Genomic DNA, 14,747 nt, shown 5'->3' with positions numbered 1-14,747 from the left:
ATTGCGGTGCTGGGGGTGCTGAGGGGTATGAGAGCAGAGGGATTGGGGTGCTGGGGGGTGCTGGGTGTTGCTGAGAAGGCGGTGGCTGCTGAGAGGGCGCTCCCCCCCAGCCCCCCACTGTCCCCCCGGGGTGCCACAGCCCCCGCGGCCGTGGAAGCGCCTCCCCCCTCTGGAATGCGCGGGGCGGGGGGGCTGGAATGACGCCGCGGTCACGTGACGGCCGCTGGAATGCCAACAATGTAGCGAATGTCCCGAAACTGCGCGCCCCGCGTTCGGCTCCGAAAAACGGGGGGTCGGGGGCAGAGAGATGGAGCTCGAACCCCCCCGCCGGGGCCGCCGCCGCTCGGCCGCTCCGTGACGGCGCCGGGAACCCCGGGGAGGGGAGCGAAGGGGGAGAGGGGAGCGGCTCTTCGCTTCGATCCTGGGTAGGAGCGATTTTCCCACCCCCCCCGGCTGCTGAGCGCGTGGTTGGGGGGGAGGAGGATCGATTCTTGGGGCAGGAGTGAGTGTCCCGGTGTGTGTCCCGCTAATCGGGGCTGTGCTGAGCCCGCCCGGCAGCGCCCGGACACCGTGTGACAGCGCAGGGACGGGGACAGGATGGGACGGGGATATGGGGAAGAGAAAGGGGACAGGACTGGGACCGGGAGGGAGGAGAGGAGGGACAGGACGGGGACTGGGGGGAGAGGAAAGGGGGGACAGGGGCAGGAGAGGACGGGAGGGGGACAGGACAGGACTCGGGGGGAGGAGATGGGGAACAGGAAGGGGACAGGAGAGGGACAGGACGGACGCGAGGGGGACAGGACTGGGAGGGGGTTGGGACTGGGACTGGGAGGAGAAGGGACAGGGACGGGAGGGGGACAGGACGGGATGGGGACGTGGACAGGAGGAGGACTGGACTGGGTTGGGAGGGAGACAGGACAGGGATTGGGACGGAGATGGGGGGAAGCAGAAGGGGAACAGGGAGTGGGACAGGAGAGGGAACAGGGACAGGACTGGCGGAGGAGGAAAAGGGGGACGAGGACAGGAGAGAGACAGGACGGGTCAGGGCTAGGGAGGGAAGAGGGGGTACGGGGACAGGACGGGACGTGGATGGGGACGTGGATGGGATGGGAGAGAGGGGGATCCCGCTTGCTCGCAGTCCCCAGGCTGGACAGCCCTGCTTCCCCCCCCCCTCCTCCACCACAGAGATCGGTACCTCAGGCCTGAGGTTATTTTGGGACCTTTCTGCGCGTTTAGGGCTGGGGGAGAAGGGGTTGGGGCAGCCGCCTTCCCTGCAGGTGGAGGGGACGAGCCTGGAGCAGACGAGGCTGGGGGGACAGGGGGGTCCAAGTCCTGCCAGGTCCCGGCTGGCTGCAGCGGGGCCCCTGCTGGTCCCAGTCAGCTGAAGGTCACTGCCAAAATTCAGCGCTTCGCCACCCTCTCTCTCCTGCCTCCTGAGTGGTGTGTGTGTTGAAATATCCCCCCCCTTCCCAGCAAAAGGCACTCTGCACAAATGACGCAAAAAAAAAGCCAGATTATTTGGAGCACTCAGGTCATTTCTGTGGTCGGTTATTGCTGGGCGGCTGTGGATAGGGAAGGTGAGCTGTTTCCCACAGCGTAGGAATGGGCCAGTGCGTGTGGTTGGCAGTGGGACGCGGGCACGGAGTTGCTTTGGGGCAGTTTTGTTAGCAGAAGGAAGGAGAGGAGCAATGGTTTTGGGGAAAATCCTTACTTCGGTTCTTTTCACTTTCACCATGTGCCTGCTTCTAAAAGGGAAGCACGGTTTGTATAATAAATTCCCTGAAACACTCTCCCAGCAATCTTAGACCTCCAGCACAAAGTGGATGGTCCCTGCTTCTGTGAATTTGTGATCCAAAAAACCCAAAGCAATTCCTGTAGTTTAAGAAAGGGAAGGCAGCTGGAGAAGTTTCTTAAAACTTTACTCCTTTCTTCTGCTGTGCTCACTGGTTCAGCTCGCTCCATGGTTATAGACAAGGAAACAGCTCTCTGGCGTGGCGTTTGGGACTTATCACAGCTGAGCTTTAGTTTCTTGCCTGTGTCCCAGCTCTGCAGAGCCACAAGCACATACAGTGTGTTGGTGAATGAAGAAACAGGAGAGAGAACAGCTAGTGCTGCTGAGCCGACAGACATCAGCGTATAATTTCAGTGTAGTTGGTGCCAAAGTGGCTATTGGTCCTTCTCAAATGAAGAATTGTAATCTGTTATTAAAAAATTGTTCTAACTTAATGCAATTAGAGCGATGCCATGCTTATTTGATATATTCTATCTTCAGGATAATGGACAACCTTTTAATTAGCACAGAACGTACATTTTGGAAAACAACCAACCCTTAGACTGTTTAGTCAGCTTGGCTTGAAGCTCAAAACTGATTCTGACAAATGATTTCTCGTGATGGCAGGAAGGCTATTGATACATTCATGCTGTAGGCAAGGTGCAGATTAGAAGGATTTGGAGTTATCCACATCCAGATGTACAGTCAGAAATGCTGAGACAGAATTAGACATACTACACATCTTTTAAAGCATACAAACTTCTTATTTTTTTCTAAAGATAAAAATCATAGGAAGATTTAAAAAAGCAGGCAGCTTGTCTTTCTTTGTAAATCATCTGTAATATTTAATGTTCCAATTTCCTGGCTTATCTTACATATTTAGGTAAAAAGCCTTTCTTCAGAATGTGAAACAGGTTTGCAGTTAGCTCCAGTACTTACTGTTGTTGCTGTTCCCGTTCATACTGTCTAAACAATCAACGTTTTTTTCTGGTTTTAGCAGTATTGTAAATGTAAGCTGAGGAAGTTGCCAGCCTGTTTGACCTAGCATTATTAGACTCCAGCTTAGGCTAAAGGTCACAAGTTCTGTACGTAAAGCATGCGTGTAAATGGGAAAGCAGTCCTTTGCTGCAAAAAGGTGGTGGGGGGTGTGTGTGTGTGCACAGGCTTTTCTAGCACGTCCCAGGCCTGAGGATTGGCACAGGGACTGAAAAGGAAGAACAAGCTGGATTCCTAAACCCAGCCATATGGGGCCTGCTGCTGTGAGGAAAAGACAGACCGTTAGAGACCAATTAATTGCTTTCTATCTTCTAAGCACTAGCTAGTTATGATGTAATCCTAAAAAGGCTGCAATATTATTGTTTTTTTAACAAGGTTATGTATTTTTTTTGCTGTATTCTAGGTAGGTGAAAGTCTATTCTTGAGATCCTACAGTCACTTTCAGAACAATGAAAACTTGATCTGTTATTGACTAATAGCTGATTTATTGTTTGTGAAAATATCAAAATCTAGATAACCAGCTTTAGCACTTGTCTTAAGGCAAGTGACAAACCCTGTCCAATGTGCGTGTGGGCATTTATGTCACTTTTAGTCCTGTATGTGTTTGAGTTGTGGGATATACATAAAGAGCAGCAAGTGGAAGAGCTCGAGACCTTGAATACGTTGTCTTTTAGTTAACTGAACATTTAAATCTTAGCAAAAGAGGTTGACATCTATCCCCCTTATTGTGCATTCTCAAGTAGTTTGATCCTAGAGCTTTCAGTGTAAACATAATCATACCTTTCAGCCAAAGTGTGGATCTGAAATGTTAGACTGTACAGAAATTTCCCATTAAAGGAATATATGGCAGGTGTTGTAAGAACATAACACATAGACCATATCTCAAATGATTAATCTATGCACCTGCATTTCAGACTGGTTAACCATCATAAAAGAGCCTGGACGCTCACTTCACTGTTGCATTTGAGTCCTTGGTTTTAGAGGAAAGCTTGAAATAGACTCTGTACTAATGAGGAGGTGGTGATAGGCTTCAGAGGTGAATGTGTCCAGCTTCTCTCTATATTTGTGATTTGAAAACAACTGAACAAAAATCTAACCTTTCCAACAAAGTGGCTTGAGTCACTTTGCAAGGTCTAACATCAGCAAGAGACGCAGACTTGCGTAAGTTCACATTTCTGATTAAGCTGTCTTTTTAATCCACTTCCAAACGTACCATTATTTAATATTTCTGTTACAGTGGTGCCACAAAGACTTAGTTGAGGTAGGATTCTTGTAACATCATGCTGCACTGAGGTGGCAAGTTGCACTAGCTTACGTGTGCTGCAGAGTTGTTCTCTCCTGCATGTCAGAAGAGGTCTTTACTTTTTTCTGTATTGGGCTGCTGATGGAGCTGGTTCTGCCTCTTCCGTTATTACTTAGTAGCTCCATCTACCTCTCTTTTCCCTTTCTTCCCTATAAGGCACAACTAATGAAATATTGTATAAACCACCATCCACCCACCCTCCTTTTTTCCCCTCCCTCCTCCTTCTGATTCTGGGGAGAATTCTTACCTGCAGGCTTTGCTGAGATAGTCATGTGGAAAGGCAAAATATCTTGTCTTTCTGTTATTCACTTTGTTATTGAAATACTAGAAGTTGCTATGGTTAGAGTCATCAATATTTCCATTATAAATCTTTTTCATAAACTGCTGAAACTGAGCTCAGCTAGTGTAAAACAAGCAAAACCTTAAGTGGGGGAAAAACATTTCATGAGCATACTCTTCCCTAATTATGAAATAGGATAGGCTTGTCCAGGATTTGGTTATGCAATTGGGTGGGAAATGTGCCACAGTTGGGTGCTGTAAAATTCTTAAGCATTGTAGTTTTTAAGGATTTTATTTTCATGTGTTTTGAAAATGGAATGTAAAATAAAATGGATTATTTATTGCCTATATTGAGAAAGCCTTTTGGAATCCTTTTCTTGAAAACAGATAAAGTGAAAATCATTAAAGGGAATCCAGCTGTGACAGCTTAATAGGTTAAACTGATTCACTTGCACTTGATTAATTGTCATGCTGTCCCTTCAGAGGCATTTACAATATCAACTTAATTGCCTGTACTTTCTATTTTCTTTTGTTTCAGATACTGTCAGTCTGCAAAATGATGATTCCAAGGATTTTCATTTTCTGTAGGAAACATGAAGATCGTGAGCTGAAGTAAAACTTTGGCAGAAATTTCTTGAGAATCTTGCCTTTTCTCTTTGAAGGATTATGTTTACAAGAAATTGATACCATCAAGTGACACCGTTCCAAAATAAAGTCATTTAAAATAACCCTAAGAATAAAGCTGTATTTATGCTCAGAGAAAACTGGATTAACAATGAGGCCAAAGACTTTTCCTGCTACAACGTATTCTGGGAACAGCAGACAGAGGTTACAAGAGATTCGAGAAGGTTTAAAGCAGCCATCCAAATCTTCAGGTCAGGGACTACCTATTGGACCAGGCAGTGAAACTTCTCTGGACCCTAAGATTTTAATGGGGAAGGATGCTGCAAGGCAGCAGCAGATGAGACAAACACCTAAGTTTGGACCGTATCAGAAAGCTCTGCGAGAAATTAGATATTCTTTGCTGCCTTTTGCTAATGAGTCGAGCACCGCAGCAGCCATTGAAGTAAATAGGCAGATGCTCCAGGAACTGGTGAATGCAGGTTGTGATCAGGTATGTATGGGTTTGGAGGGGAGATTATCACTGCCTTCAGAACAAGTTTATGCTTGAGACCGAAGAAAGGGTTTTGACGGAAGTTACCAGGCTTGCTGGTTGACAAAATGCACTGATCCTTCTGGCATTCATGTTGCTGTTTGGCTGGCAGAGTAGACAATCTTGCTGTTGAGACATGTGCCTAGTACGGGGTAAATTCATGTTAAAGATGGTGGTCTTTAGGGTTCTCTTATCTCCGGTTGATGTATAAGGCTGAACGCAGTAGCTTGTCTTCTTTTTTCTCCTCAATACTGGAAAAAGCCTCAGCTATGACTATTGGTGTGGAATTTTGTCTGTCACATCTAGGATCAGTTCACTGTCATAAGCAACTAGAAGAAATGACAGAGACAGTATGTGGTCTTTGAAGAAGCTCACTTGCTGTGTGAGATAATCAGAGCTAGAATAGGTTGCAGATCCATTGAGAAGTGCTGCAGAACAACTAAACACTTCCTAATCCAGGGAATCAAGATGCTGTACTGAATTGTTTAACTGGAGGAACCAAGGATTATCTCTGATCTTAAGCATGCCATGAAAACAATATTTTTTAGAACTCTACCCTTTAAATTTCCCTAGCTGTTCAGAATGAGAACACTGCCTGTGCATATGAGCCAAGGTTCAATGAGCACAGCTGGATTCTGGATTGGAAATGCGCGTTTGGTAGGTTACATGGATGAATCGTTCACACACAGAACAGGCTTGTTGGACTGAAATCTTGGAAAGTACTTTGAGCATACTGCAGCACAAAAATGTTAAGCCAATGTATAAAACAGAAATACCTGAGCATCTGTTAAAATGTCATGGTATTAAACGCAGTGTAAAATGTTATATATGTAAACGTTTTTAATATCTTTGTTTTGCTTTCAATATTCATCCAATGGTATTGCTTCTCAGTTCTGATGCTGACTGGGAGATTTTTGAAACCTCCTTAAATTTGGCTGCACATTTTCAGTTGGGGTTCCGCCCCCACTGGCTGTGATCCTTCCATCCTCACATTTGGCTTTTCTCCCTAGCTTTGACTTGTTGCCTGGAGACGTCATTATTGGGCCTATCCCTTAGGTGTGTTTGACACTGAAACCTAAACATAAGCAGGATCGCTTTTGTCAAGAGTCCAGAAGGTTCCAAAACTGGCACTTGACGCTAGAAGTGCTGCGTTTCCTAGTGTGGTTCTGGGTCCTAAGAAGGCTGGCTCTTCTGGACTTGTGAGTGAGTGGAGCTTCTTGAGATGGTGTGAGTGGCCCTGGGAATGGTATGGTGTAGGGTGCCAGACTTGATTACTACCTCTAGACTCTTACTTTCTTCCTGGTGCCTGAGTTGTTTTGGATCAAATACTGAGCTGTTTCAGAGCATGATGTGTTGTAAATCAGCTATCCTGAACTACCCTGTGCCTGCTTGTGAGTCAAAGCCTTTAAATGCCTACAGTGTGGGCATCTTATGTAGTCCTCCAGGCATTTAACAGATCTCTGATTTAACAGAGAAGTGAAGTCAGGTTTGGTTTCTTTTATTTACCTCTGGACAGAGTGCTAGTGTGAAGCTGGTATATGGGCATTGAAGGTCCCTCTATCCCCAAATAACAGTAGGAAAGTGTTTAGAGGTTAAGGATTTCAGGTCATGAATAGCTAATGGTCTACTTGAACGTTCCACAGCAAGTCTGCAGAGTACAAGAACTTACACCTCCTGAACTTGCTTCATGGTACACTGATCACCTGTTTGGTGGCTGCTGGGGTCCTGAAGTTGACAATTTGTCACAAAAAGCTCTAATCATGAGTTCTAGGAAGTTGTGAAGAATGACTGGATGGCTATAGCGTCATTCAGTTTGATCTTACGTGAACTCCATTTTCAAGACAGATTTGGGCTGATGCTTTCTGGTGTTCTAGATGGAATACTGGAAAGTAATTCTTACCTTGTGAGTAATCTGCTCTGGTGGACACGGTGGACACCATGTGAGGATTGGGATTCTCCTTCAGTTTATTGGGCCACAATAAGGATTTTAAGAGAGTGGAAGGGAGTAGTGATCATTTAAGAAGGAAGGAATCTATAAGTTTAAGATGCTGTGGAAAGGATACTTCTATTCCTTACTCTTACTAGCTTCACTCACGTAGTATATCAGTAGCATGGTTAGATTTTAACAACAACCGTTTAACACACTACAGGAGATGCTGCGTGTTAGGTAACGTGAAGGTAGGGTTTGTAGCTCCCCGTTTTACCAACATGACTCTTAAGTTTTAAGATGAAACTGAAATTGCTTTAATTAAATGAAAAGGAAATATTGTAACATTTTATTGTTTTACTCTTGCTCGGTGAAAGACCCACACAGGCAGGAAATTGGTTATGAGCTGATTGGTAAACTTAACGAGTATATAAAATGCAGTGTAATTAGTGAAGTAAATACAAAATTCTTCTGTCTTGGAGTTACAGCTTCATGGGTGCTACATGTGAAAGCAGATCTTTTTTTAGATTATTAGGAAGTTAACAGTGTCCTTTTAAATGACCCATATTCTTTCATAAAGGTTTCTTTTCAGCCATTGTGTAGCTTATGATTTTATAGTGAAATCTGGCCCCCAAAATTTAAAGGGGACTTTGCTGTTGACCTGAAAGAAGCCAGGAGTACACACTTTTTTTTTTTTTTAAGAGATACAATTACACACATAATTAGTCATAGTCCTTTTCAGACGAGTGGAGTAACTTGTCTGTTGTTTGCTTAAGTCATCTTTTCAACAGTAATTATTTAGCAACCTTCAATCAAAAATAATTAGTGCAGCATAAGTAGTTTTGAGACTTGTGCAACATGACTGCAAAAGGCAGGACCTTTTTTTTTGCAAAAGCTTGAAGCTAAAAGCATTGCTAATACACCATTCTTGAGTAAATACAACTCGTTGGGGTTGGAAGTGTAACTTGCAGTCGCTACAGAGGGACAAAAGCGTGGAGCATCTGTCCTGCAGGCTGGTAAACTGCTGGAATCACCTGAGGCAACTGGATGGCTTTTGGAGTGTGGTGGAAAATGCAGCTGCTGTTGTGGATTGAATTTTTCTAATGAATAGATGCAATTGAGCGTATGATCAGTGACATTCCAGCAACCTGAATGGGCTGTACTGTACTTACTGTACTTCCTAGAGCATAAACAGCCACTGACATTCTAATTTAGAGTGGGCTGCAGCAGTTCTAGATGAACTGTGGAACGTTACACACTTGTCACTTCCCTTCTCCCCTCCCCCCAAGCAAACTTCTTTTCTTTGAGCAAGGGCACCTTTTCTGGGTGAAGATTTCAAGACATAGCTTGTTTGGGCAGCTATTTTTAAGAAAAAAAAAGTTAATGTGCATTATGTACTTATACAGTGGATAATTATGTGGATGTGTGCAGTGGGGAAATCCTTATGCTTCATTTTTTCCAGCAACTTTTATAAGTATCTCTGTAATAAAACACATACACTGCACCTGTGACAATATCAGAACATTCCAAAGGGGAAGATCCATCCTTAATTAGTGCCTGGCACTACTTGTAGTGTCTTTCAAGGAAGTGGAATGATGTTTGTGGGTACTGTAATGTGTCTAAGAATATCAAGCTGACCATTTCGTCATCTGTATTGCACCAGATTCATGGCATTCACTTTGTAGAAGTGGGATGGTTTGTTTTTTTGCTATTTAATTACTTCTTATCATATACAAGGATTCTTCTAATTTCTTCATTATGGATTACATTATTTTTAAACCATTTGCAAAGATTGTGTTCTGATTTGGGAACTACTGCTTGATTTTGGGAAACTGAGAAGAGGGAATACAATATTTGTCTCAATTTGAGTATTTACACTTCTTTGAGGGAAGTTCTGCCGTTTCAAGTGAAGCTTGGGCAGAAAGTCCTTTTTATGTTTTGTGTTTGGAATTAGTATTTTTTTTTCTTCTCTCTAAAGGGTTTTAAGTCCTGCTTGTTCGCATAGAATCCATGTTCTATCTGACAGTGTGTGTTACTGAGCATTATGACTTTTCATCCTATAGGAGTGATGAGAGAAGGAGAAACAATGCAAAATTTTGTTTTAGTAACAGAGAATGCACGGCAGTAGTTTTGCTTTAGCGAAATATCTGTTATGAAGTATTTGTTAAGAGGACAGGACTAAAAAGACAGCTTGCCTCCAAGGTGAAGGGCAGCAAATTTTGTAATAGCCCTGAGCAAACGGGGGAATTATAATCGTAACATTGGCCTGTCCCATAATGAAATTTTTTCTGCTGCTTAGGTAAACTTCACCTCTATTAAGAGACGGTTTTGCCCAGCTATTTACCAAAACTGCCAGGATGAACATCTCAGTCATCTTCTGGGTGTTTTGGGTCCAGGGTGTTTTGTTAATGGAAAATGACTGAAGAATGAGCTGTTCCCTAGGTTAATCTGTGGAACATGTCTTAAAGGTAGCAGGATACAAGCTGTGTTTCAGGACAGGAGTTAAGTAAGTATTCTTGGGTTACAAGGAGAAAAAAGGGGCCTTCAAATGAGGGCACTCACTGCCGAATGCAGAAGGATTTTATTTAGCAACTGAAGTAGATTCGGTAATTCAGGCCAACAGTCTCTAGCGTGTTCATTTGCCTCCCTCATTTGAAGGTAAGTTGTGTACTCTGTCTTCTCTTTGCTAACTGCCTTGAGAGCTTGTATCATAGAATCGTAGAATAATAGAAACATAGAATAGTTTGGGTTGGAAAGGAACTTAAAGATCATCCAGTTCCAACACCCCTGCCATGCGCAGGGACACCTCCCACTAGATCAGACTGCCCAAGGCCCCATTCAGCCTGGCCTTGAACAACTCCAGGGATGGGGCAGCCACAACCTCCCTGGGCAACCTGTGCCAGTGTCTCACCACCCTCATTGTCAAAAAATTCTTCCTTATGTCTACTGTAAGTCTGCCCCTCTCTAGTTTATACTCATTGTCCCTCGTCCTATCCCCACAAGCCTTTATGAACAGTCCCTCCCCAGCTTTCTTGTAGCCCCTTCAGGTGCTGGAAGGTCGCTATAAGATCTCCTTGGAGCCTTCTCTTCTCCAGGCTGAACAAGTCCAACTCTCTCAAGCCTGTCTTTGTAGGGAAGGTGCTCCAGCCCTCCGATCATCCTTGTAGCCCTCCTCTGGACCTGTTCCAACAGCTCCATATCCTTACATTGAGGATTCCAGAACTGGACACAATACTCCAGATGAGGTCTCACAAGAGAGGAATAGAGGGGCAGAATCACTTCCCTCGCCCTGCTGGTCATGCTTCTTTTGATGCAGCCCAGGAGACCATACTTTTTCTTTCTAATCTCCCTTTTTGGTTTCAACCTTTTTCTCATTTCTGACAAGTTTCCAGTGTCATCCAGTGTTCTTCCATCAAAGCATGTAAAGGAATGTGTTTTCCCACCAACATGCCTCACATTAGCCCTTAAGTCAGTTTTGGTTTTAGCTGCTTCAGAAAAAAAGTGAGTCATAGCTTTCCATGGGCTGAAAGCAAGAGATGAGGATTACTCTTGAGCTGATACCTGCTGACACCTCTCTCTTCTATCCTGTTTCTCTTGTCTCTGGTCTTCCTGTGGTGCTGTCACTGTCTTCGTGAATATACTTCAATCCTCTGTGTCATGACACAGTTCCTGGAATATATTTAGGAAAGCACTTTTGGCTTTGTTCTGTGTGAGTGTGGCTTAGAGTATGTTTTTGTGGTGCAGAAGGACGAAGAAGGGGTTTGTCTCTTCTCTTGCATTTTCACAGTAGTGGAAATATTTGTTGGCAGTAGTAGGTGATTGCGTGTGCCTCCTTCACATGACAAAATGTGGCTTCTTGGCAGCTGGGCAGTAATATGGCACTGAGCAAGGCTGCAGTATCTTTAAACTCTGCCCTTTTTTCTTGTTAGTCTCCTTTTTTTCTTTGGCAAACTATAGAATAAATTACAGCTGGGTGGTAGGATTATGTTTGAAATGGTGGAACAAGAATCAGATGCCAGTCTTCAACTGTGAATAAGTGTGAATCTTGAGTTGTATTAAACTAATATGTCCCTATTCCTCATGTCAGATAATCATTCTAGAAGCTTGCGAGATAATATAAAAGTCTAAAATTATACATTGCTGTGACAGGGTGCAAGACTAACTTACATTGTATACTTAAATTGTATTTATTAAAATCTAATCTCCAGGAGAAGGCTGAGCTATGGATTTTTTTCTATAAAAAAGGAAATGGCTTCATCACAGCCACTAAAACTTCTGCATGAGCATTAACTTCAGCCTCTGAATAAAAAAGCCCTTGTGACCAAAAGTAAAGATTGCCATTATTATAACAGGAAGTTGATATCACAATAGTAGTAGGGTGTAACTGTTCCTTCTGCATTTTTTTGTTATTCTCAGCGTAAATCTCTGCCATTCTTTTCAGCTCATATCTGAGAGGAACCAATGTCATTTTATGCTGAGACTGAAAATAAGCATCTCTGCATGAGGGGGTGAGGGGTACTTTTTGGTTGTGTTTGTGGGTTCTTTTTTTCCTTTCTTAAAGAAAATGGAACGACGCTTTACAACTCAGAGATTTCAGTAGAAGGACTGGATGCAAGGTATTCACATGGCTACAGTCCTTAGAGATAATCCAAGATGTGCATTTGGAACTCATTTAATTCAGCCTAGGAATGCTTTTCCGATAGTTGCTAAACTAAATACAAGCTTATGTTAAAGCTGCTAATTGAATATCAGTAGAATGGAAATAAAAGCCCATGGCTACTTCTCATGTGGTACTCAGGTATGTGCCATACTTGTGTTTTTTTCCTAAAGCATGGCTGAATATACAGAGTAACTTACAAAGGCAGTCTTTTTTTTTTTTCCCCTCACTTTTTTTTTGTGCTGTGCCCACAGGAAAAAATACTTTGCAGACATTTTGAAATTAGTTGATCAGTAGAACTGAAGGTAAGTTAATAGGAGGAAAAAAGTAGGGAATCTCAACTGTACCCTGTGCAACAATAGTAATACTGTCACCAGATACATGAGGATATAGTAATTTAAACTACAAGGGGGTAGCCAGGCATTCAATTGCATAATATAATCTACTAAACTGAAGGGAACTGAAGTACTTTTTCTTCTATTTTATTTATAAAATATCATTGCCAAATATTGTCATATTTACCCAAGGGCAGAATGAAGTTACTGTGACTACATTGTTTGAAAGCATGGTAGTATTACAACTGTGTGTCTGTTTTCTGGAAATACTCAAGATGCTGGCTGAATTCTTAACAACCCACTGTTGGGAGGGGAAACCGTGACCAGCATGGTCATGCCCAGGAGGTAGGGACTGAGGATCACACCGCTGTTGTTCTGGAGGTAAATGCTTATGTGTTATAAAATGTAGAAGTGCTTTTTGGTTGTGGGATTGATTGTGTGACTCTTGAGCAGACCACAGCTTGTTGGTGCTCCTTTGGGCACAGCCTTCAAATCATGCTCAGCAGCTGCCTGTGATGCTGGTGACTCCCGTATAGTGTTTGTGTCCCATGTGTGTTGTCTGAATATCCCCCCCACCTGTCATAAATTGGGCTCCAGTACGTATATTCTTGTTCCTTGTGTATTGGCTGTCTCTGCAGCATGCAGATGAATGTAGGCAATGCTGTCTAAAGTAGGCAAGGAGGGACGTGGAAGAGACCTTCAAGTCAAGTTTTCTTGATGATGTCAAGAATCGGATGGAGAAATGGGCCTGTGAGAACCTCATGAGGTTCAACGAGGCCAACTGTAAGATCCTACACCTGGGTCAGGGCAATCCCCCATTTCAGTACACGGTGGGGTTGAGAGCAACCCTACAGAAAAGGACTTGGGGCTGCTGGTCGATGACAAGCTCAATATGAGCCAGCAATGTGTGCTCGCAGCCCAGAAAGCCAACCATGTCCTGGGCTGCATCAAAAACAAGCATGGCCAGCAGGTCGAGGGAGGGAATTCTGCCCCTCTATTCCTCTCTTGTGAGACCTCATTTGGGGTATTGTGTCCAGTTCTGGAGTCCTCAACATAAGGATATAGAGCTGTTGGAATGGGTCCAGAGGAGGGCTAAAAGGATGATCAGAGGGCTGGAGCACCTTCCCTACGAGGACAGGCTAAGAGATTTGCGGTTGTTCAGTCTGGAGAAGAGAAGGCTCCAAGGAGATCTTGTAGCAACCTTCCAGCACCTGAAGGGGCTACAGTAAAGCTGGGGAGGGGCTATTCATAAAGGCTTGTGGGGACAGGACGAGGGGCAATGGTTATAGACTGGAGAGAGGCAGATTTAGGCTAGACATGAAGAAGAATTTCTTCAAAATGAGGGTAGTGAGGCACTGGCAGAGGTTGCCCAGGGAGGATGTGGCTGCCCCATCCCTGGAGGTGTTCAAGGCCAGGTTGGATGGGACCTTGGGCAGCCTGACCTAGTGGGAGGTGTCCCTGCCCACTGCTGTTTTTCTCATTTGTTGGGTACGTCCATTAATTCCCTACCATTGCCTTTTATTTTATTTTTTTTAATCTCTTAACGAACAGCTGAGAAGGCCCAGGTTTGCTTTTATTTGACTTAGGAAAGAATTCTGGCTGGATTGCAAGCTGCCTTACTATTGATATAGCTACACTAGAGTAGATATTTTACAATCAAGTACTTCTGGAACAAACAGTTAGTGCTGGTAAAATCTAAGATGGACAGACACCCTGCCTGTTTGCTTAAAGCTACAAATGTTAGTTTTCATTTCGGTCTTATCTTTACGTAGATCATGTACAGCGTATGAAATACATTCCACTTTTGTCACTCTTTCTGCTTATGTTCATAACCTAATTGCGAGTGTAACTTAGAACTGACATTTTTATGTTGCTTGGAGCTGAGGCTTAGAGTGGAAAATGCTGGTCTGTGTTTCTAGGTTTTCATCATTCCTTAGCGTTTTGGAAGAAAGTAAAACTCAATTTAAAAATGCCATTGATTACTGCACTAGTGGCTGAAGTTAGTGTGGTATCCTACGATAGTGGCAGGCTCCAGGCTTGAGAGGGATCCCAATTTCTCACTTTCAGAAGATGCTTAAATAGATGCCTGGTGAAAATGAACCAGTCAAACTCTTGCTGTCTGTCTGCTCTACACATCTGCTGCTTCTGGTCACCCAAAATACTGTTGGTGCTGGAATATTTTCGACTTCGTGTTACTTGTGCAGCTGACGTGTCTCCCATGATACCACGTGACTTCTGCTGAGGTGGTTCTGTCAGCTCTGGTCTTGGTGGGTCACCCAACTATGGCTGCAGCACAGCAAAACTGGTTTTGTTCTACTAGTCTTGT

The 14,747-nt window shown here is 43.8% G+C and overlaps 1 protein-coding gene across 1 annotated transcript in view; it reads left to right on the top strand.

The window, feature by feature from the left end:
- Window positions 1-217: 217 nt before the first annotated feature.
- The window catches only part of LATS2 (large tumor suppressor kinase 2), a 52,694-nt gene continuing 38,164 nt past the window's right edge, over window positions 218-14,747 (top strand). The window contains exons 1-2 of the mRNA XM_054067711.1: window positions 218-425; window positions 4,888-5,463. Of these exons, the coding sequence (XP_053923686.1) occupies window positions 5,125-5,463 (339 nt within the window). The 5' untranslated portion in view covers window positions 218-425; window positions 4,888-5,124. The remainder of the gene's footprint in view (window positions 426-4,887; window positions 5,464-14,747) is intronic.

The sequence above is a fragment of the Cuculus canorus genome, chromosome 1 (assembly GCF_017976375.1).
Source record: "Cuculus canorus isolate bCucCan1 chromosome 1, bCucCan1.pri, whole genome shotgun sequence".
Taxonomy (NCBI): Eukaryota; Metazoa; Chordata; class Aves; order Cuculiformes; family Cuculidae; genus Cuculus; species Cuculus canorus.
Note: the sequence above shows the minus strand (reverse complement) of the source record. Positions and strands in the feature narration are given on the sequence as shown.